The sequence below is a fragment of the Cyprinus carpio genome, chromosome A22 (genome assembly GCF_018340385.1).
Source record: "Cyprinus carpio isolate SPL01 chromosome A22, ASM1834038v1, whole genome shotgun sequence".
Lineage (NCBI taxonomy): Eukaryota > Metazoa > Chordata > Actinopteri > Cypriniformes > Cyprinidae > Cyprinus > Cyprinus carpio.
In genome coordinates, this window is record NC_056593.1 from 9341564 (window position 1) to 9363180 (window position 21617).

General features: G+C 36.4%; 1 protein-coding gene across 12 annotated transcripts in view; it reads right to left on the minus strand.

Annotated features, from left to right (window-relative positions):
• LOC109047527 (nuclear factor 1 A-type) overlaps positions 1–21617 on the minus strand; it is a 146279-nt gene that overhangs the window by 106645 nt on the left and 18017 nt on the right. For 6 of the 12 annotated variants that reach the window (XM_042711789.1, XM_042711786.1, XM_042711785.1 and 3 more), the window contains exon 2: positions 4347–4875. In XM_042711789.1, coding sequence (XP_042567723.1) covers positions 4347–4875 — 529 coding nt within the window. Of the gene's footprint in view, positions 1–4346; positions 4876–5063; positions 5555–9300; positions 9390–21617 lie in introns of those variants that run through there. The other 6 variants (XM_042711797.1, XM_042711794.1, XM_042711792.1 and 3 more) reach the window with 2 other exon arrangements.

A 21617-nucleotide genomic window follows, 5' to 3' on the forward strand; every position in this document is an offset into this window, starting at 1 on the left:
TTTGAGCTTACTTAACAACATAAACTACAATTAACATATTTTAAAACCAAACTATGTGCAAAAAGCGTGTATTCCATACGGGCCTACTTAACACATTCTCCCACAGCAAAGTCATCTGTAGCAACTCCAACACAAGAAGCATTAAATAAATGTGTGAATAAAGGAGGATAAAAATAAAAATAGCTGAGCTCCCATCACGGGGCCCATTTCTCTCTCAGTGGCCATGTGCTGGGACGACTGAGGAGTTAATACAAAACTAATTAGCAAAAATTGACTGGTGCCAACCCCCCTCATTCCTTTTCCTGCCTCACTACGCAGGAGGACAGCGGTAAGCCCAGAGCACAGGTGTACCGCTCACGCCGGCACTAGATTACTGCCCACTGCCTCGGCACTCGAAACCCTTCACCGCGCTCCCCAGGCCGCAGTTATGTCAGAGAGGAAATGGAGTGTGATGAGCAGCATTTTAAACTAATTTTGAATGTTTTGCACGTCGGAAAAGAAAGAAACACAATCGTTTTTGAACCACAACAATGAAAGCAATGCACGATTGAGACCCTACGTTGGGCGCCAACTAACGTGGTCCAAATCTGCGAGGAAAGATCGGCACTGACGATGCACATTAAACGGATTACACAAATTCGCCTCGCAATCAGGTTTCAGAGAAATTCACCCACTGAAGGCAAGTGGCTGCGCAACAAAACATCTTACAGTGTTTCCCCCGTCCCACAACCATCTGCTTGGTTTAATCCAATCACATTGCAGCAGGAGAAAAATGGTTCAAAAGGAGGTCAAATGCAATGATATTAAAACTGACTGTGCTGTATCCTATCATTGGATCCGAGCTGGTTCTTCAGCACTGGGTCTGTGCCAGAGTGGCGTTTGCACAATCCGGGCAGAAAAGATAACTTGTTGCATGATGTATTTTTATGAATGGCCGACAACCTCGTTTTTAATGAATGGTACTGTGTGAAAGAGCACAGTGGCATGGTCATTGTTGCAGTAACAGGGCTGGTCGGTGGGATTTAGCAAGCAGAAAGCAGGGGAGGATGGGTGCGAGGGGGTGGGGAGGTCCCAGCCCACAATGTGTACTGCAGTAACCACAACAAAGGCTGTGGTTTATCCCACAATCGCCTTAAATAGATCCAAATTATTGTTATTCCTCAGCCTGTGGAAAGGAAGAGGAATATAAAACGGCTGTAACACAAGATGTGCCAAAAGTCAGCCTGAAGATATCAGCAGATTCGGTTACTGGCGCAAAAAAAAAAAAAAAAAAAAAAAAAAAACAGTTCTATGAACCAACGGCTTGCTGTAGCCTTTGACTGGCTTTTGCAAAAACTTTCCTAGAACTTAATACGAATTTACAAAAACTTATGACAGTGCGCCTCGAGCATGCGTCATCAAAGCTAACTAGTTTTGAAAGACACACTGTACAGTAAATCTGTTTAAGAGCTCACATGGAAGTGGGTCAGACGTCTTTACAAACATTACACACGTAAACGGTTTGTTCAGCGCAGCTCCGGGTCAATTAAGGTAAGTCCAGTATAAATATCTATCAGCCTGGATGGAAATGTACACACGGGCCTGGTTGAGCGTTTGTTATCTATCTGCACCAGCGGTATCCTTCCATTGTGTAGTGAGACTGAAAACACTGCAATAAGACACAACTTCAGATCACAGCAAGTGAAATTACATTTAGTTGACATATATAATGACAGGAACTCTAATTGAGTTTTTCATCAAAATAAGTACTTATTAATGCATCTTATTAATTCTTTATGACAACACAATATCCTTTTTTCCCCCAAAAGAAATAATTTAGACTTTAACCTGAATTTGAATGGGAACTGAATGTTAATCTTACATCAAGATGATTTAAAAAATTAAATAAATTATTAAAAAAAATTTAAATAAAATAAATAACTAAGAAAATATTTATTTAAAAATATTTTAAAGGTAACTTATATGTTAAAATACCCCTAAATAAATTAAATAAATATATAAAAATTACAAGGTAAGGATTGTGAGCTCATAACTAAATAAATAAATAAATAACATTCAGTCTTAAATCCAATGTAACTATGATTTCGCAAACAAAACAAACGCAGTCACTGGTGTAATGTTAGTCTGGGTCTCCACAGCTATTAACCCCTTTCGGCTGGTTTACATGGCACACCACTTTGTGGCCCAAACAAAACCACCTGTTTTAACAGGAGGTCAAGGGGGCAACCCAAAACCAAAGCTTGCCCTCCGCTTGACTGGCTGCTAATGGGAGTGGATGTTTATCTAGAAGGTCAAATGCCTTGAAGATGGGTCACGACCCTAACATCTTAAGCCGTGACCTCTCCCACGTGTAGAGTGCTCCTGTCGTAAATTAGCCATGGTTACACGTCCTCAGTGAACACCACATTTGTGTCTTTTCCTAGTTCTCATGTTGTCAAGAGATTTATTGCACCTGGCTAAAATTATTAACTATGTGACTACTGAGATTAGAAAAATGGGTTTTTAAAATACAGGAAAATATTGAAAAAAAAAAAAATGGAAAATATTAACTATCAGCAGTCCAAAAAGACTGAAAAAAATAACTTAAACTTTAACATATTATATGAAAAAGATTGAAAAATATTTTTAAAAACTATCAGCAGTCCAAAAAGACTGATAAATATTGCAACATGAAAAGAACTGAGATATACAAGCTTAAACTTACATTAGAACAACTGATTTTTTTTTTCTGAAAAACTATTAAATAGAGAAATTCTAACTTAAGCTCAAATAAGTAAAATACAAACTCAACCTTGCAAATTATAAGAAAACAAAAATATTTAAAAACTATTAAACATTAGTGAAAATACTGAAGAAATATAAAAAAATAAATAAAAACTTACATATTCTGTGAAAAACATTTAAAAATGTTGAAGGACAAACCTAAATTTACACATGTTGAACATTACTGCAAATATAGACTGAATGAATTGGGAAATACAAACAAGTTCACATGTTATAAGAAAAATTGTGGAAAAAAAAATATGCAAATTACACCAGTAATACAAACTGAAAACACAAACTTAGGTAACTTATTTCAGTTATTCCTCTAGTGTATTTAGAGTTTACAGTTTACCTAGATTGACCTGGACCCTCTCTTCCAGAAAGTTCCCCTAATATCGATAGGTAGCTGTTTTATTGTCTAGATGAAGTGGGTGTGTTTGCTGGCCTGCACCCCTTTGCCCTGGCAAGACCGTGGGATAAATTTAATTACTGACTTTAGCTCCTCTCAGAAGCCCCACTTTCGCCATCTGTGTATGAGGTCAAGCTCTCTTCAGATGGCTTTTAATCAAGGGGTCTCCAGCAATGCTCCACTGATTTAAATAAGACAGAGAAGGAAACCTGATCAGCCTGTATGCAGATCAGAGACGAGGATAGAGAGACTCCCGCATCTTTCTTCCTCTTGTTCTCTCGCGGACGTCTCTTATTCACCATCGAATCAAAAAGAAACGGTAACTTCGCCGATTAGGATGTTAGCAGGACGCTCCCCACTGAATAGGCTTTCAGAACATCAAAACTAAGGATTTCTGCGGGCCGCGGGGGAACCGTGTTTCAGTGACGGTGTTGTGCTTATCCTCACAAAAAGCTCAAAGGCTCCAGGCCTTTGTGTTCCCACCAAGTCAAAGTAATTCACACGCTCCCGTTTTGCAACCTGCCGTCTGCCAGATACCCCGTTTTTTCGTATGCGGCGCTAAAGCTCACGTTTTACGGCTTTATCTCCACCGTCTTTGGGTTACATTGCATTTTCACTCTTTTATCGGTCCCTCATCAAAGCGCGAGTCTGTATGGAACGCAGGGAACGGCGGATGCGCGTGCTCCCAACTCGCTCAGTGCCACAATTTGTGCAAGAAGAAATGTATGTAATTAAGGTGCTCAGTTTGCCTGACGAAACAAAGTGCGCTTCTTGACTTCCAAGAGAAAGCTTGTGTTTGTTCCGCTGTCAGTGCAAGACGGATCCCCTGCCACCCTTTGACATTTGCACCAGACTTGTCCATGTTAGCTTCTTGCAGTTAACAATCAGCTTCAAATAAATCACATTATATGTTTGATTTAAACAGAAAATTCACACTCATTTACATATTCAGTTTTTTTTTTTTTTTTGGTATATGTGGCGTAAAGGAAACTTTATGATTTGATTCGAGTTGAATCCGATGCACTTATCCTATACTTCCTATCTTCCTTATTGACCGCTGATGGATTGTAAACAGTAAAATCCTAAAAGAATTGAAGTGCAATCCATTATGATAATTTGCGTTACACATTTTGCATATGTTCAACAGATTTATTGAATTCAAAACGGGACTTACCTGCATGCACAAAGTAGGCCAAGTACAGGTCGAGCTCTTTTACGGAAACTCCTATGTGATGCGGCTGCACGCACAGCCCTGGATTCGAGCACTGAGGAGACTTAACCAGCCTTTCGCCGTCAGTACTTTCAAGCGGAATACCTTTGAATAAAATCACCATGACCAGGTCCAAGCGCCACACTTTGTCCGCCTGACGCAGGCAGTCGATTCTCCTGATCTTGCCCTTCTGGTCGGGGTTGGAGAGCACACAGCAAGGGGGCTTCTTCCCGGTGACAGTGAGCACAAAATCCTCGCGGAACTCCGGCCGGATGTCCTTGCGTAGTTTGGCCAGCAGCCGCGATGCCCACTTCTGCTTGACCTCTGGCTTCTCGCTGAGCAGTTCGTCCTTCACGGCTCGCTCCTCTTCCTTAGACATGCGCTTCTCGTGCTTCTTGAAGTATTTTCTCTTGCGGGCCTGCAAGTTGAACCAAGTGTAGGCAAACGCTTTCACATGGGGCAGCAGTGCTTCAATGAAAGGATGGAATTCATCCTGCGAAGAAGGACAAGGGGGCAGAAATTAGACTGTATGGCTAGAGTTAAAGTTTTAGAAACATCCTTAAAAATATCTTTTGCAAATATAAACAAAGTTATAATTTCTTTTCCTAAAAAAAAAAAAAAACAACAACTGTAACTTTTCAAAAAAAGTCCAAGCTAAAGTTAAAAAATAACAGCACACACCATGAAAGCGAAACATGTACGTCTACATAAAATCCCATTTGATTATTTTGAAAAACGGCCCTCAACAGGAGGACTGTGTCTGTGAACCGAGCAGGGCAGTGTGTGTGTGTGTGTGTGTGTGTGTGTGAAGCTCGTCTAGGACATATCTTGGCTCTCTGGCAAGAATGCTGGTCTGTAGGGGTCTGCCAGGGCCGAGAAAAAGCAACAACCGACTAGGAAAATTGGAGTGGCTATTTTTATCTGTTCTCCATAAAAATGCACACAAGATTCCAAAAAACGGAGCTACTTCATGCGCTATCAGCGAGGAGTGTGTTGTTTTCACACAGGAGTGTGTGCGGGGCAGATTGTGCCGGGTTTCGGGATCCCTTCACCTGCCGCTGGTGCACAACCTGGCAGAAAATCAATATTTAAAATATAATGACAAAAAGATCAGCAAAATATCGGTCACGACATTAAACATCTTTTTGTAACCGTCAAAACTCCTTCTTTCAGTGGATATATTAATCTAGGTATTTTTAAAAAAAAATCTACAATAGGAAATATATTTTAATATTTACAGAATATTCTTGTATAACCTGAAATGCAGTTATTTAGGAAAGCTGCAAAATGCAATATCTGTTAATAAAGAATTTTTATTATTATTATTATACAAACTAGAAGTATTTTTAATACTGTACATGTGCTTGGTTATTAAAATGATAAATATCCTATACATGCTTTTCTGTATTTGTAGGCCTGCATGTCCATTTCTTTAATGCCTTAAAAAAAAAAATACACACTAACAACTGGGCAAATAAATAATGTGCGGTTTCTAATATGCAATAATTTGGGATTTTACACAGAAAATAACTCAGGGTTTTTATTACATAGAGAGAATAATGGCAGACTGCCAATCACTAGAATAACATTTCCACAAACAGCAATAGCCCTGCATCGTGTCCCAAAACCGACCGTGCGAGAGCATGAGAGAGCTGCCAGCAAGCAAGCAAAGTGCACTATGTGAGACACTGAGTGAAGATTTCATTTGAATAAGCACAGATATAAATATATAACGCGCTGGGCCTCGGACTAGTGCCTTTAGAAATATAACAATTAATTCGGCGTAATTTAGGAATGTTAATTAAATTCATTTCTCAGGCCAATTTCAAGCACTGCTGATAATGTTTGTTTCGTAATTAAAAATAATCACAATATGCCATTGAGCAAAAATAAATAAATATTTATTACAAAAAAAACAAACAAAAATATTTTAATAATTATACAGCTTTATTAAGCTGTAGAATGAAATAAATGTAATGTTAAATAAATGTCATATTAATTATAGCTGCAAACTCAACAGCAGACTTCATATGGATACATATTGTCATATCTCTTTTGTTAAACCACAGGAAATTGAGGATTTGCATAAGCATATATCATTATTATAGAGTAATGCACAATGTGTGTGTGTGTCTCCTGTGAGAACGTATATGTTTAATCATATTGTTTCCCTTCTGTCTTGTTCAAGAATCAAACTCCCTTGCCTCCGAGGCATAAAAACTGTATTGTTTCATCCAGCATTTAAACCAGTGAATGAATTCCCTTATCCTCCTTCACTGACTCTCCAAGTAACTTAATCCAAAATCTGTGAAATGTTGTTCTTCAATTACTGATATCATCTATTGTTGCTTTTATACATGTATATTATGTGCTTTTTATTATTATTATGTTTTTTTATATAAAGGATTTTTTGCAGACTTTTCTACACTCAGACTTCTTGTAAAATTGCTTGGGGAAAAAAATCAATATGGAAAATCTCCAGACGAGAATCGAGCTCTCTACTGCAAAAACATGATGTTAACTTTTAGCTATGTTTTTAAATAAAACAACCGACTGCTAGAATTATTCTGTGGATGACACACAACAGAGCATAATATAACATGCAAATTATAATTATGAGAGCGTCCAGAAAGCTTGTTTTTCTCTTTTGTTTTAATTCTAGCAATTCATGAAAACCCGAATTCTGCACGCTCGTAGCGGCAGAACAAACAGCTCTTCGCATTTTGGAGCGTGCCTGAGTGTCAATATAGGGTCTGGTTAGCATGTCAGGTTTTTCCAGACTCCTAAAGTGTTTCAAGCTGAACCTCGCTGTCCTATAGGAAGGCCTCAGCAGGGAACAATAGTGCCTCGTGGCCAAAAGAGACAAGAGAGTTTTAACACATACAAAACTATTACGCAAAACAGACAATGTGAATACGCAGTTCACCTAAAATGATATGAATACAAGGAAAGGCCAATGTATATTTATGCATAAACTAAAATACGTAAAAGTGTTGAAAATGTGTTATTTGGATTTTAAGGATTTTACTATAAAATTAAATCAGTGTACAGATGTGATTTTTGGCACTCTTCGAGTCTTTAAAAACGACACACACACACACACACACACAGAGAGAGAGCAAATAGACCTCATACTGCCTTAACACCGCAACAGAGAGGAAATCAATTGCCCGTCTCAATTATCATCAATGCAACTAAGATTTTTAGATATTTAATAATATTACTGTTAAACTGCTTATTTAAAAGAAAGGAAATAGTGCTTTAATTTTTTGAATTTTTTTTGTAAGACTAAGCTGTTTATCACAGAGTGCATATTGCTCAAAAAAATCTGAGTATTATTTATTTTTAATAAGAACTGTTTTTAGCAACAAATATTGAAATATATGAGCTATATATAAGTTCTTGTGTGAGGTTTCAAGTTAGTGATATTGTTACATTTACTGTGACTGATAAATGATTAAAAGCTTCCCCACAGTTTTGCATGGATTTAATAGAAATAAATAGAACTTCTGCTAACTTATCCAAGTCTTACATTATCAAGTCGCTGAAAAGACGACTTCAAAGTATGAGAACTTTCTCAGCTCGTCTTTCTCCACACATTACACATAATTTGTCTTTTTTTCGCATGAATCCTTCCCAGTATCTCCAAACAGACTGTAACTAACACGGTCAAAAGAACGTCCCTATATGCGACACAATACTGAGGCCTTCTCCTTTGTTTTATGCGTTCAATAAAACACACTTAACCAAACAGTTTAAAATCACATCAAGACTACGGTATAACGCTAAAGCTTTTCCAGACCTGTCACCTCACTTCACCTGCCACCATGATTCACACAATGAATGGTTTTTTAAATCTCCTTTAACCCTTTCAGCTGTGTCCAACTTTAGTTTTATTCTGTGCTAATTACAAAAGTGCAATAAGCAACAAACAAATAGCACTGTGCATATATATATATATATATATATATATATATATATATATATATATATATATATATAGCCTATATATATATATCAGCACATTATAAAGTGAGTTATCAAGCATGACAGCACCAAATCTAAGAGTCTTAAAAAAATAACAAAAAATAAAATGTATAAACTTGTCAATATTTAGAACTGCTGCTAAATGTCAGAAATACTGAGACAGTGAAGTTTGCAAAAGATAAAATCAAAGAGTTTCTGCTGCCTTGAAGAAAAAGTCTCATGTAAACAGCAGAGAAGCTTTTTATTGCCGACAGTTGGTTCAAACTAAAGTTAACACAGAAAACGGAATAGTTGTATTGATATTTAATAACAAAACGCACATAAAATAGGACTATTCTGATCTCGGATATGTGTTTAAAGGTGCACACGTTTATGTGACGTTTTAATCTCAAAACAGCTTGGTGTCATAGCAGAAGCTTTTTAAGTCGTGGAAAGAGTTTTTATTTTTGTACTTCTCGAGTTCTGGTGCTTTAAAGAACCCAGAGTGCTGTGAAAACCCTACAAATGCAACATCAAGAACTTTTTCATCTCTAAATAACCATAAAGCAACCTAACTTAAATCGTTAAAGAACTTTATTTTTAAGATCAAATGTGCATAACGTTGACTCTGCGAGCTCAGTGTAACGTTTTCTTTCATGCACAGCGCTCAACTTGCAGAATATAAACGTCCGTCCCCATGCAAAAAGCCGCTAGAATAAAATTCAGCTGTACATAAATGTGCACAAGAAACATATTTGTGTGTAAGGTGGGCGCCATCCGCCATGTGGTAGTTCAGTTGCCTCTGTCAGAGCAGAAATCACCTATAATAACCAACAAAAAGAAAAAATAATACACTAAAATTTCACATACATCAATCATACACGCTGTCCCAGCCAAAGACACCGCTCATACGCAACAAACAGAGTTAATAATAGACGAAAATGTCACTTACCTGTGTTAGGCATAGCGGAGAATACATATCTGTCGGTTTTAACTCCTGAATTGGCGATGTATATGTTGTGTGTGTGCGTGTGTGTGTGAGTATATTTCTTTATTAAAAAAGAAAAAAATATGTATATATATGAGTGTTTCGTCAGCACGCTGGAAATAGACAGAGAAGAAGGGAGAGAGGGAAAAATAAAGCCTTGCTTCTTGCTTTCACATTTCCAACTCTGCGAAGTGCGCGCGACGCTTCAGCGCTCCATAGAGCTGAACTTTAACCCCGCCTCGAGTTACACACATCTACTGTAGCCTACTGTACTGTTAAAGCCGTATATCCAAACTTTCGGCATTATCATCAAGTGCAGCCTTAGAGAAAAGTCCCGACGACGGATGGATGGAAGTGCACGGAGATTTCACAGAGCCATGAGTGAAACTGTGGTGATGAAGCGCCGAGATGAGCGATTATTTCATCTTGCGGTCATTTGAATAGAAAAAAAGGATAGAAAAAGTCGTCCGGATGCGTTACAAAACTCGCGTTTGGTTCATTCTTCGCTGTCTCTTATAGCGCCGCTCCGCGCCGCGCGCTTGCATCCGCCGTGAGGCATGTGGCGGTACGAAGCAAAACTGAGGCGGATTTACGAGCAGCGAGGAGGGCTCGGCATGCTTAGGAAGATTGTAATATCCTTAAAACCCCCTGTTGCAAAAGCTGCCACTTGTGTCGCGGTTAGTTTCGACCTGAGAGAGGGGGGAGAGAGAGACAGAGGAAAAAAAGTGAAGCAAGCGCACGATTCGAGTCCGCTGAGACGAAGCTCCCGTTCACTTTTGCCGTTTAAACTCTTGGGCTCTTCCATCAGCACAGCGCCCTCAATATCGGCACGAGAGCCATACACATGCGGGACAAGAGAAATGTGCACCCCCAATGCAGTTGCACTTCGTGTAGCTACACCGAGTATTGTAACGCAGAAAGTATGATGATGAATTTAACTTACGTCTTTAGCGTGCAGTTGTTATCTTATGCGCCCAGGATTTGCTTTTTAAACAAATAAATCAAGGAGTACCTACTTTTGAGAAATAAACGACTGGAAAAATAAAACATTCGTATCGCATTCACTACCCTCAGTAGTGTGTTGCCAAATGATAAAATAATTTCAGATTTGACAAATCAGCAATCATTTTAATGCAGTTCTTGCCAAGGTGCGTTTGCACATGAATGTTAGAGGCAGCATAAGTGCAACTGATTCTATCTATGCATAATTAAAAATACTAAATTAAATGTAACATTTAATAATAATAATATTAATAAAATGCTGCGTATGCTTAAATAGGCTAAATTGTAAGTCGCTTTGGATAAAAGCGTCTGCAAAATGACTTAATGTAAATGTAGGCTACACGTTGTAATTTTAACAACCAATCAGATTTAAGTCTCAAAAGCCTTAAGTGCAACTTAACACAATACTTGCTTAATTTCGAATCAGACCTGAAGTGAAAACTTTAGTTTGCACGCGAAATCCAAACTTATTGCTAATGATTTGATGAACTGGTTCAAAAGAGTCAATCGTCGGGGAACAGAACAAGCATGGACAGGCTGCGTGCAGTCGATTCACTAAAGGAATCGACTCAAAAGAGTCATTCGTGTGAGAATCGGACTACACTTTTTGCGTTTTACGTTTAAAATTCACTAAAAAGAGTATCATTCATTAGGTAACCGGACTATACTGCTCGCGCAATGTTTATGATTCACTAAAAATGAATCGTTCGAAAACATTTAGCGGCATCGAACGTCATTAGCTAAAAAAAAAAAAAAACGTTGCGTTACGAATTATCGCAGGATAAATCGTTTATAACTCTAGAAAAGCGTTCTTTTCGTTGTTACAAGAAAATAAATAAATCAATGCTTATTTTTGTTCCTTGTGCTCACGTATGTTTATGCAAACCCAAGTAGCCTATTTCACATGCAGCATTTCTTTCCTCATGTGTTGAACATTGTTTCAGAATATTTTGAAACGGCCAGTTATAAGCACCAGTGTTTTCAGTATCATCTTTCATTTCTGAGGCCTGATGTGCGGCTGGCATGTTCCTTAAGAGGATGTGTCTATTAATATTTTTATCTGAGATTTTGATATTTCAAAGAGCCAATGGAATAAACCACACAAATGAAATTGTGAATGTTTTATCAAAAAAACAAAACAAACACAGCTAAATGAATCTGAAATAGCTACTGCAGTGATTTAAAAGTATGGACACTGATGGATAGGAAAGCGACTGCCATATGCATTGTTATGTTTCTAATCACGTGTACAGAACATGCAAACATCATTAATAAGCAAACCTAGTTCATGTCATTAGTTTGGTTGGCATTCGACAGCGTTTTATTATTATTAACCAACTACTCTCGCCTGTAAGTCAATCGGGCGCCCCCTAGAAAACAGCAACGTGCAGGCTTCATTTCAGCACACACAGAAAAGTGCTTTCCAGAATGACAGGATGATATTCTAAATGAAATATTAGTCTGTTGGAGAAAAAATCAACACTAGCCTATATTCCATGAAGTCAAAAATCTGATGTGCATCAACATTTGTGTGAGCATCAACCCGTGAAACAAACATCAAGGTGAGTTTTGTTAAATCTAAGATATAGGTGATGATTACACAAAACACTGTGTGGTAGAAAATATAGGAAACTGGATATTAATAATGCTCACATCTCAGTCACACTAACTTGCTGTAGGTGCACGTCCGTCCCTCTGGTGTTTTCATGAGCTGCTCTGTGATTGGACAACACAGTGCAATTCAAAACTCACGCGCATGTGACGCCAATCACTCCTGCACGCCGCGAGACGAACTCCCTCAGACAGTCGGTTTGTCGGTAAACAGCCTCGCGGAAACACAAATACATTAGATTGGGAATAGAGAGAGCGCTTATCTTCATGATATCAGACTTCCGTTGTGTTTTGACAGCCTGACGTGAATGCAAAGGCTCGAAATGTGCAACACGGTCTTTCAGGAATGTGTCGTCTCAAACTTTATGTAGCCTACTATAAAACAGACACATTTGATGACAACTGATTAATAAAAGCAGATAAAAAATGTTTTGTATTTGTTTTTTTGTTTTTTTCCAAATATTTTATATTGTCTTGACCTTGAGCGAAAATGATGTAATAGCTAAATAAACAGTCAACCTTGTCACTTCTCAATAGCCCATATATGATATATTTTTCTTAAATTTACCTTGAGATTGCACAATCAGATTTATTAGAACTTAAATATCACCTTTGATAGAATATTTCAAATATTTAAAGAAATGTGCTTTACAAATGATCTTTTTTGTTGTTGTTGCATCCATTGATTAGAATGATCCTTCATAAACACACACACAATAGTTTTTGTAGTAAAGCAAAGAAAAAAAATGCTTTTGCATTTCTCAAAAAACACAAAAACGTTCTTTTCCAGTCCTGGATATTTGACAGGTACCCAGATGTGCAACTTCGACTTGGTCTGGAACACTAAAGTTGCAATCGATTCTGCAGGTTTTAACTCTTTAACGGGAGACTTGAAACGGAGTCGCGTGGCATCGTTCATTTTCACACGTGCACTGCGTGTAGACAGATCAGCCAGCTGTATTTAATTATGCAGCCTTTACAAAACTTAAAAGCTGCCTATAGAAAATTGACGAGAATTGTATCATTTAATAAAATATTCTGATTCTGAAATTAAATAAACACCTGATATTATTTGATTTGCGGAGCTTCTTAAAATGCCCAATCAGGCCTAAAAGTGCTGAGGACTGAATTCAAAACTCACAGATATTTAGATATTTACAATCACAGATAGGCTTCGTGCCTGTACGTCATTTAATTTACATTTACACACTGATTTCAGCACTGATTGGCTGAACAGCGCCTATAGGCCCCAATGACGAACTGTTCATTGAAGAAGGTCGCGGGAACTGCCTCAACTGAAAACTATCAAACAAAAGAGCAGTTTAGGAGATATTTTTCTAGAATGCCAAATAAATAGATTAGCGTCATTAGTAACAGAAATTTACACGACTTCATATTCACTTTGAAAAAGTTCAAATTAATGTCATTGCACGTGGTTATCTGTCTATCTGAATGACCCTGCTTTTTTTTTTTTTTACACTAGGCTTAGATATAACAATTAATTTATCTTTTCAGACTCTAGACTGTAGGCCTAATTCAAATCGTGGTATTATAAAAACGTTATTAAAAATGAAATATATTGTTGTGTGTTGTCTAATAATGAAATGAGCTACAAAACCATTCGTGACTGTTTTCTGTTGGCCTTTCATGAAGAAAGACGGATGTTATCAAGCGACAATCTCGGATAAAATAAAATAAAAATCATTATCGTTTATAACAAAAATCTAAAATTGACATTATTTTGTCTCGTCTAATTGTGGGAGACATTAGAGACGCCTTTATAGTATATTCTGCCAAGTTCTACGAGAAGGCTCTGAATGCCAAGGCAACTGTGCCAAGGCTTTTGGAGGCAGAGTGGCAAAGACGAAGCAAAAACTGCAGTGTGTATAGGACAACGGAGCGAACTACAGGGACTGGACTCTAATAAACAAACTATAATTTGGGTTTTATTGTGCATTTTCAGCTCATTTGTAAATGTGGCAAAAGTCACGAGACCAAATCAGGTAAGGCACTTAACCCACTTGGATGGAGTTTCTTCCTAACTTGTGTGCTGGACGTGAGTACAAATCACTTTTTTATTCATTATTAGCACAAAAAATTGGCTACATCTGCAAGGTTTTATTTGAGAATCCGTTCGGGCTTTAGCGCTGCCAGACGAGTCCGCACGTGTGAATCAAAAAGTGCGCGCGTAAGTTTCACTGAGGAGGAAAAAGTGCGCGCGGAAGTTTCACTGAACAACTCGATGGTCTTCAGAGGTAAAAGGTATAAAACTCAGCGTTAGATCGCCATCTAATGAAAAACTATCCTCAGTGTGACTAAAAACTTACTGTGTAAGAAGTAGAAATAAATAAATAAGTTATCCATTCGGTTAATGTTGTTTATTAGCCTACTTAAAGTATACCCAACAAAAATAACAATTAAGCAAGCCTTTTTTAAATAAATCACTTCAACGGGCAGCTTGGAGAACTTGACAAAGTCTAATACAGATGATTTCTTTAGCACTTATAAATTCGCATGAATGACAATTTCCATTTTACTTTAAAAAAATGAGATTTTTTTAACATTACGCAAGTGCTGTAGCCTAATATCAAGAAACTTTTCTTTAAAAAAACATATTCGGAGAGTGTCAATAGTACTTTTAAAAACGTATATTCTCATGATAAAGCACGTATCTTAATTTAGATGTAAATAAATTAAAGCAGCAACTCGAAATATTGACATATTTAAATGATTGTAGTTTGCATAAAGGCATTCTTGTCAAATCCACCCACTCTTTATGCAGGACGGGTCAGCTGAAAATTAATTGTAAAAGCATGATTTCCAGGTTATAATCATACTCATAACAAAATAATAAAACTCACACACAATGCAAGTCAGTTAAGGGAAAGTGTTCGCAATAAAAGAAACACAAAATCATAAAGAGTTAAATTATTCTGATGTGAAAAAATACCCGCTTTCACTGTAATTGTGTCTAATGACTAATTAAAAAGCCATATAATGAGAAAGAAAGATAAATAATTTTTAGTTAAGGTTTTTGTAAAGGTGAATGAAAATATATAACATCTAATGTTTTGCAGAACTCATTAAATGTCAGATAAAATAAGATTAAAGTAATGCTGCAGCCTTTTAAACCCAAATGTGAGAATATTACATAAATTTAAGTAAAAAAAAAGAAGTACTAATCGTACAACATAATAAATTAAACAATAATGATTTTATTATTACAGTAAAGATTTATAAACGTATTACCTCATGCATATAATCCCAAAACATTGTGTTATGGTAATAGTGTCATACAAATAATTAAGGATTTCATTATTATTATAATAGCTGTTATTGTAATTATTAATATCATTTAGAATATAAATGATTATTTATAATCGACTCAATGCTCATCATAAATCATTAATTTAGCCCGAAGTCTTTCCTCATTCTAACCGGTCAGCCATCAAATATAGGTAGAGACTCCACCTAGAGGCTGCAATCTGAACTGACACGACACGTCTTATACCTTAAACAACAGTAAATATGTAACAAAAAATAAGCCATTCTTACCTTTTCAGACACACTTGTTAAATATAATTCAAATTTTAAATGGATCTGTAATTTAAGATAACTTATGCTCTGCTTATGGGTGTTTTAAATGGCAAAGAGGTTACATTTTTGTGTGATGAAGCATTAATAGTTTGCATAATAGGACTAGGTGTTTTTTTTATGCAAACTATTTATTTGCATTAAAAAAAGATAATACAAAGTCCTATTATGCAAACTGTTGAAATGTAGAAAATGTCAATAATAATAATAATTCCAGATGCAATTAAATATTGTCAATATTTTGGATAAGCCCTGTTCAAACCATTTCATCAGTCCAACGATTGTGTCCAAAATATACATATTTTGTTTTACTAATACACTACTGTATTTTAGTAATGAGAAGCTGATGACAGTTAATGTTTGGCTTCAGTCTGAATGAGCTGAAGTCCAGAGTGAACTGGAGATGTGTAACTAATTCACCTTTTTTCCTGCATTCCATTAAAAGCCACAAGAGGGTGATCTTTCTATACAGAAGCCCCTTTGATTTCCAGACTGAGAGGCTGTAATGCTGAGCTCCCTTCAGTTCAGCAAGACTGCCTTGTCCGTCAGTGTTGTAAAATATCACATGCACTGCAATAAAGAAAAGCTGGAAATTAAGACACATTTTTCTCGTTTATTTAAACATGCCATACACACTTCGCTCTTTGTTCAGCCAAATGAGGCCGATTTAAAGATGCATGTTTGGGAATGATAAACGCGGTTCTATCCAGGTGGCCTTCTGCCTGCTTGAAATGTAAATACCACCCAAGCTCGGGAGTCCCACGCTCAAACGGCACACACCTGGAGCGTCGGCACTGAGGGGCAGGGGTTTTGTGGGATGGGGGCAGACGAGGGGATTGTGTGGAGTCGCTGCATCCAGGGCTAGAGTTCTGGTTAGGCAGCCGGAGGGTAATAACATTATCCAGAGCCACAGCAGCTTGCCTTCGGGGCTTTGCCAAGCTGGGCCTTATGAATAAACAACAAGAAACACAACAGAGGATCTCCTTACTCTACCTCTATTGTGCTTTCAAATAGGCCGAAGCTTTAATACACTCAAGAGTTTGCATGTCTGAGAAACAACAGGTGACTTTTAAAGGGAGGAGGAATGCATGTATAAAATGGCAGCGGTTTATTTTTAAAGGTATATTCCAGGTTCAGTAGTTAATGCATAATGTTGATCATCTCCAAAAATTATTTTCTGATTATAATGGGAATGAATGGAGAATGCATTAAAAACTCACTGTTTCAATCACAAGATGTAAACAACGAGTGTTTACATGATTTTAAAATAAAATATAAATACTTACTAACTTTTTAGTTCATGTATGGTGTTGATTTCCTGAAAAATTAATTTATTTAAAATCTGTTATAGTGAGGTACTTATAATGGAAGTAAATGGGGCGAATATGTATAATAGTATAACCACAAGATGCAAACAATTTCCATGTTGAGATGATTTTAAAGTGAAACAAATCACTTACTCCCCTGCTGTATAAAGATATAGTAGGCAATTTTACAATTTTGTCACCATGCCAAGACCTTAAAGCCTAAAACGACTGTAAAAACGATGATTTAAACAACTAAAACAATACATTAGTTTTAACAGAAGAATGAATGCACTTAAAGTAGTTTTATAAAATAAGATTCATATTTCTGCTTTTAACCTCTGCTTTAAAAAAGGTTGCAAGTCCCTCAAATATTAATAAAAAACAAAGGTTTTTCAAAGGAAATAAAACAGATTACAAGAAAATACTATTTCAGATTTTCGCTTCAAAATGCCATGTTTAATTCAGTGTTACTGGCTATTTCTCTGTATTTTTTCTTTTTTTTCATCAATTTTATGTGTTTTATTTTGTGTGTGTGTGTGTGTGAAATTTACTAGCAATATCTGAGTGAAATTGTTTCTACATCAATTTTATTTTATTTTTTTTAAAGAAAACAAGGGACAGAATACATTTTTGTAGTTATCAACATTGTCACCAGTGTTATTTTGGTATTATTTATATACTAATATACTATTTATTAGCATTTTGAACATTTATTTTTATGTTCAGTTTTCATTTTAATTTTAATGTTTAAAAAAATTTACTTTTGCCATTTAATATACATTTTTAATATTGATATTTATTAGCTTAGCTTTAATTCAGTTTTAGTAATTTTAGTACTGCAACTTTCACTTAGCTGTCAGCTTTTCATTGAAGCTTTTAAATGTAGTTTTTCATAAGATAATTTACTTTTGTTATGATTTTTGATTTTTAATCATTTTAGCTAATAACAACACTGTAAATTCCATAAATGCAGTCAACTGAGCTTAACTTGCCCTGAACTTCGAATGTTCCTTTAATATTTCACAAATCATTTAAATAAACTAGTTTTTCGACCTGTAAGACTTCAGAATCAGCATTTTAGAGTTTAATCAGCATTGAGAGAATGCATCCATGGCGCTGGCGAGTGTGTTTGTGTTTGTAAGGATGAGACGGGTGGGGGAGGAGTGCTGGTGCTGGTTTGGAAGCAGTGGGCTCCACCTGCTGCCACTGAGATGCCAGCGCTGGAAAACAGCCAGGATTGGCCCACAGTATTACCCCCCTCACACACACACACACACACACACACACAGGAGATGTGTGAGTCAGGCCTGCACAGCGCTCTCTCCTCATTCACAAACACAAAGCTTACAGGCATGACTCCGCTCGCATTGGCTGTGTGTTGTTCGATAAATAAAGTGAGTTTTTTTCCAAGCGCCACAAATACTGTGAACAATAGAACTGATGTGGTGTTTAAAGGCCTGTTTTCACTCAGACAGATTGGGCGTAGATTAATGAAGAGTGGTGCTTACGCCGGTTCTAATGAGTGTGGTGCGCTGCAGACAGAGGCCTTGATAAGACGAGAGGCAGTTGTGAGAATAAAGAGGAGTGAAAGGAGACAGATGGGCCTTATGATGGTGTGAGGAGACAGGAAACACACACACACGAGGAGTTATGAAGAGTAACTCAGTGAGATTTCCTTATTTTTGCTAGCAGAAAACGTCTGAATAAAAACCTCTACTGTAAAAAACACACAGGGTTTATGATTAATTATTAACAATATTAAGAAAATTTCCTTATTTTTGCTAGCAGAAAAGGTCGGAATTAGAAGCAAATGTTGTAAGGATTCATTTTTATCAATAATCTTTCAAAATTACTAAATGCTTATCAAGGTTCCTGCAACATTTGACAAATTAATTTCAAAAACTTAAAGTTCAAAAACTAAAATTATTATTAATAATTATTAATAATATTATTATCATACAATTTACTTAAAAAGTGCAATTTCGTGTCAATTATACATTATTGTTCAGTAAAGTAAGAAAGATTAAAAATAATAAAAATAATAAATAATAGTGAAGTGAAGACATTTAAAATGTAAGAAAGAATTCTATTTCAAATAAATGTTGTTCTTTTGAACATTATATTCATCAAAGAAAACTTAAAAAAAACATTAGAAAACAACAACAATTTTTTTTTTTTTTTTTTACAAATCTTGATAATGTTCAAAAACTTTGAGAAAACAACAACAATATTTTATAATAATACAAATACAAATACTATTAACTATTGGAAATTTATATGACTCACTTATTTGTGATAATACACACACACACACACACACACACATATTATATTATATATACTATTAACTATTGGAAATTTATATGACTCACTTATTTGTGATTATTAGATAATAAAAATAAATAAATAGTTAAAAGAGATTGCGCTCACAAGAGCAATTTCTAGCTGATTAAATATTTGATAGCTGTGCATAATACAATATATATTCAATATATAATTTAATGACTTTCCATAACTAATTAAGTAATAACTAATTTAAATGATTTATTTCCAGGCATGGAAAATCACTTTAAAAATGTGCTCTTTCCATTTTTCCATAAATGTGGGAACCATGAATTGTACACAGAACATTAAAATGTCTATATTTAATATCAATATTAATAACTCTTTTTTTTCATATGGAAATAATTTTTATTGTTTTGAGGTACCGTACAATAAAATTATTTTAATTATTTAAATAGGCATGCAAAATTCTCATCAAGATGCTTAATTTTTTTTTTTAGTAAAATTAGAATTTAATAAAATGATCATACAGAATTAAATAAAAACAGAAGTTAAAAATATTATTTTTAACATTATCAGCTGTAACAAAAGTCTGAAAAATCTGTGCATCCCTAAACTGAATATGTGGGAATCCCAAAGAATCAGTTCTAAGAAATCATGCCACACATGTGCGCCAATGTCCAGAACTCACAGAGAATCTTTCTTAAAAACAAGCCTCCAGGCAAGTACGGTCCATATGCAAGCTGTTGCAATAGCTAGGCATATGCTGGGAATATATAACACGTTTTCACCCTCCCCCTCATTCCTTCTGTTTGATCACGGCGCAGACCGCCAGGATCACACCAGACCGCATGCTCACTGTTCATCGCATACGTGCGTTCATTCAGCACAGATACGGGCGCATAAAGACACAAACATCAATGGAGAGAGTCACGGTGAGAATGCAAAGGCATCAGGCACACACACAAACAGCCTCACGTACACAGATAAACAGATGTGTGAGGCAACCTACCCACCCCAAACACTTTAAAAAACACTACGAGACACCTGACAGCTGTTCCTGGCTGGAGGAAAAAAAAAAAAACGGAAAGGGAAAGGGAACGATTTTCAGCTCGGAGCACACAGCTGGATATGGAAACAAGTCCCTCTCCCAACAAACACACGCCCAGCTCTCAGCATGCAGGAACCGACGGGTGACAGAGATGAAAATTAACTACAAAGATGAGTTCCCTTATTACACCATTGAAAATCCTTCAATACAAGCGGACTCTGTTAATCACAGTAGTGAAGAAGAGTAGAAATGGATTACGCCAGTTCAAGACTGACCTCTCTCTTGCATAATGAAAATGATTCAATACAAATAGACTCTGTTGAGCACAGTAATGTTGAAAAGCAGACACGGATTACGTCAGTTGAAAACTGACTTCTCTTTTCGATCGTTTCCTGCCTTTCTCCATTATATCATTCTAGTAACGTACCAAAAGAGGAAAAAATGTAACATATGTCTTGAGAATGACCTAACTTTCAACTTTGACAGGATGCCAAAGAGGTGCCATTTCGATAAGGTGCATGAAAAGACTCCGCAGTCAATGATTTTTGAGAGTAACGCAGCTGACGCACGATCATTAGGCTTTCATGTGTACGATCAGAAGTGTGTGGCAGTGCCAGGCCTATTGTGCCCGTCTGCGGCAGACAGAGACAGACAGGCCGTTCAGGGGCCTCTCCTGCGGTGTGACTAACTCATGACGACAGTGCCAGGGATGAAGAGGGCCCCGGCCCTGCCAGGGGAACCACCGCTGCTTGTCTCCACTCAAGGCGGCCTTTGTTGTGGCTTCACTATCTTCCCACAACATGTGCTTCTATCAAACCCACACTGGCAATATCCCACTGAAAAAAAGGAGAAACGTGAAATCCACTTTTCGCAGCTATGTGTGTAATGTCTTCATTTGCTGTGTGGATCTGTCTATCTCTGTTTACTGGAGGAGAGGGATTTATTTCTTTTTGATATGTGTGGTTCATACTGTAATGTACTAATGTGGTGAGAGAGGGAAATGGGTGAAAAAGGATAGGGATGTTTTTCTGGTGATCTCACATTGGAGGGAAAAACAACATCATTTAAATCATTGAGCTTGAGGATTGAGGGTGAAAAAACACTGATCCTGCTACATGTGACCTAAAGAATAAAATATATAAATATTATATTAAAATTGTGTGTGTGTGTGTTTACAACTGAAGCCTTAATTTGTGATTATTTAAAATATGATTTTTTTGAGCTGGCATTATTATATGCATTAAATACATTATTGTGTGTATATGTGTGTGTGTGTGTGTGTGTTTGTGTGTGTGTTTAAATACTGTGTATATATATATATATATATATATATATATATATATATATATATATATATATATATATGCATACATACATATACACACACACACACACACACACACATATATATATATATATATATATAGTCGATA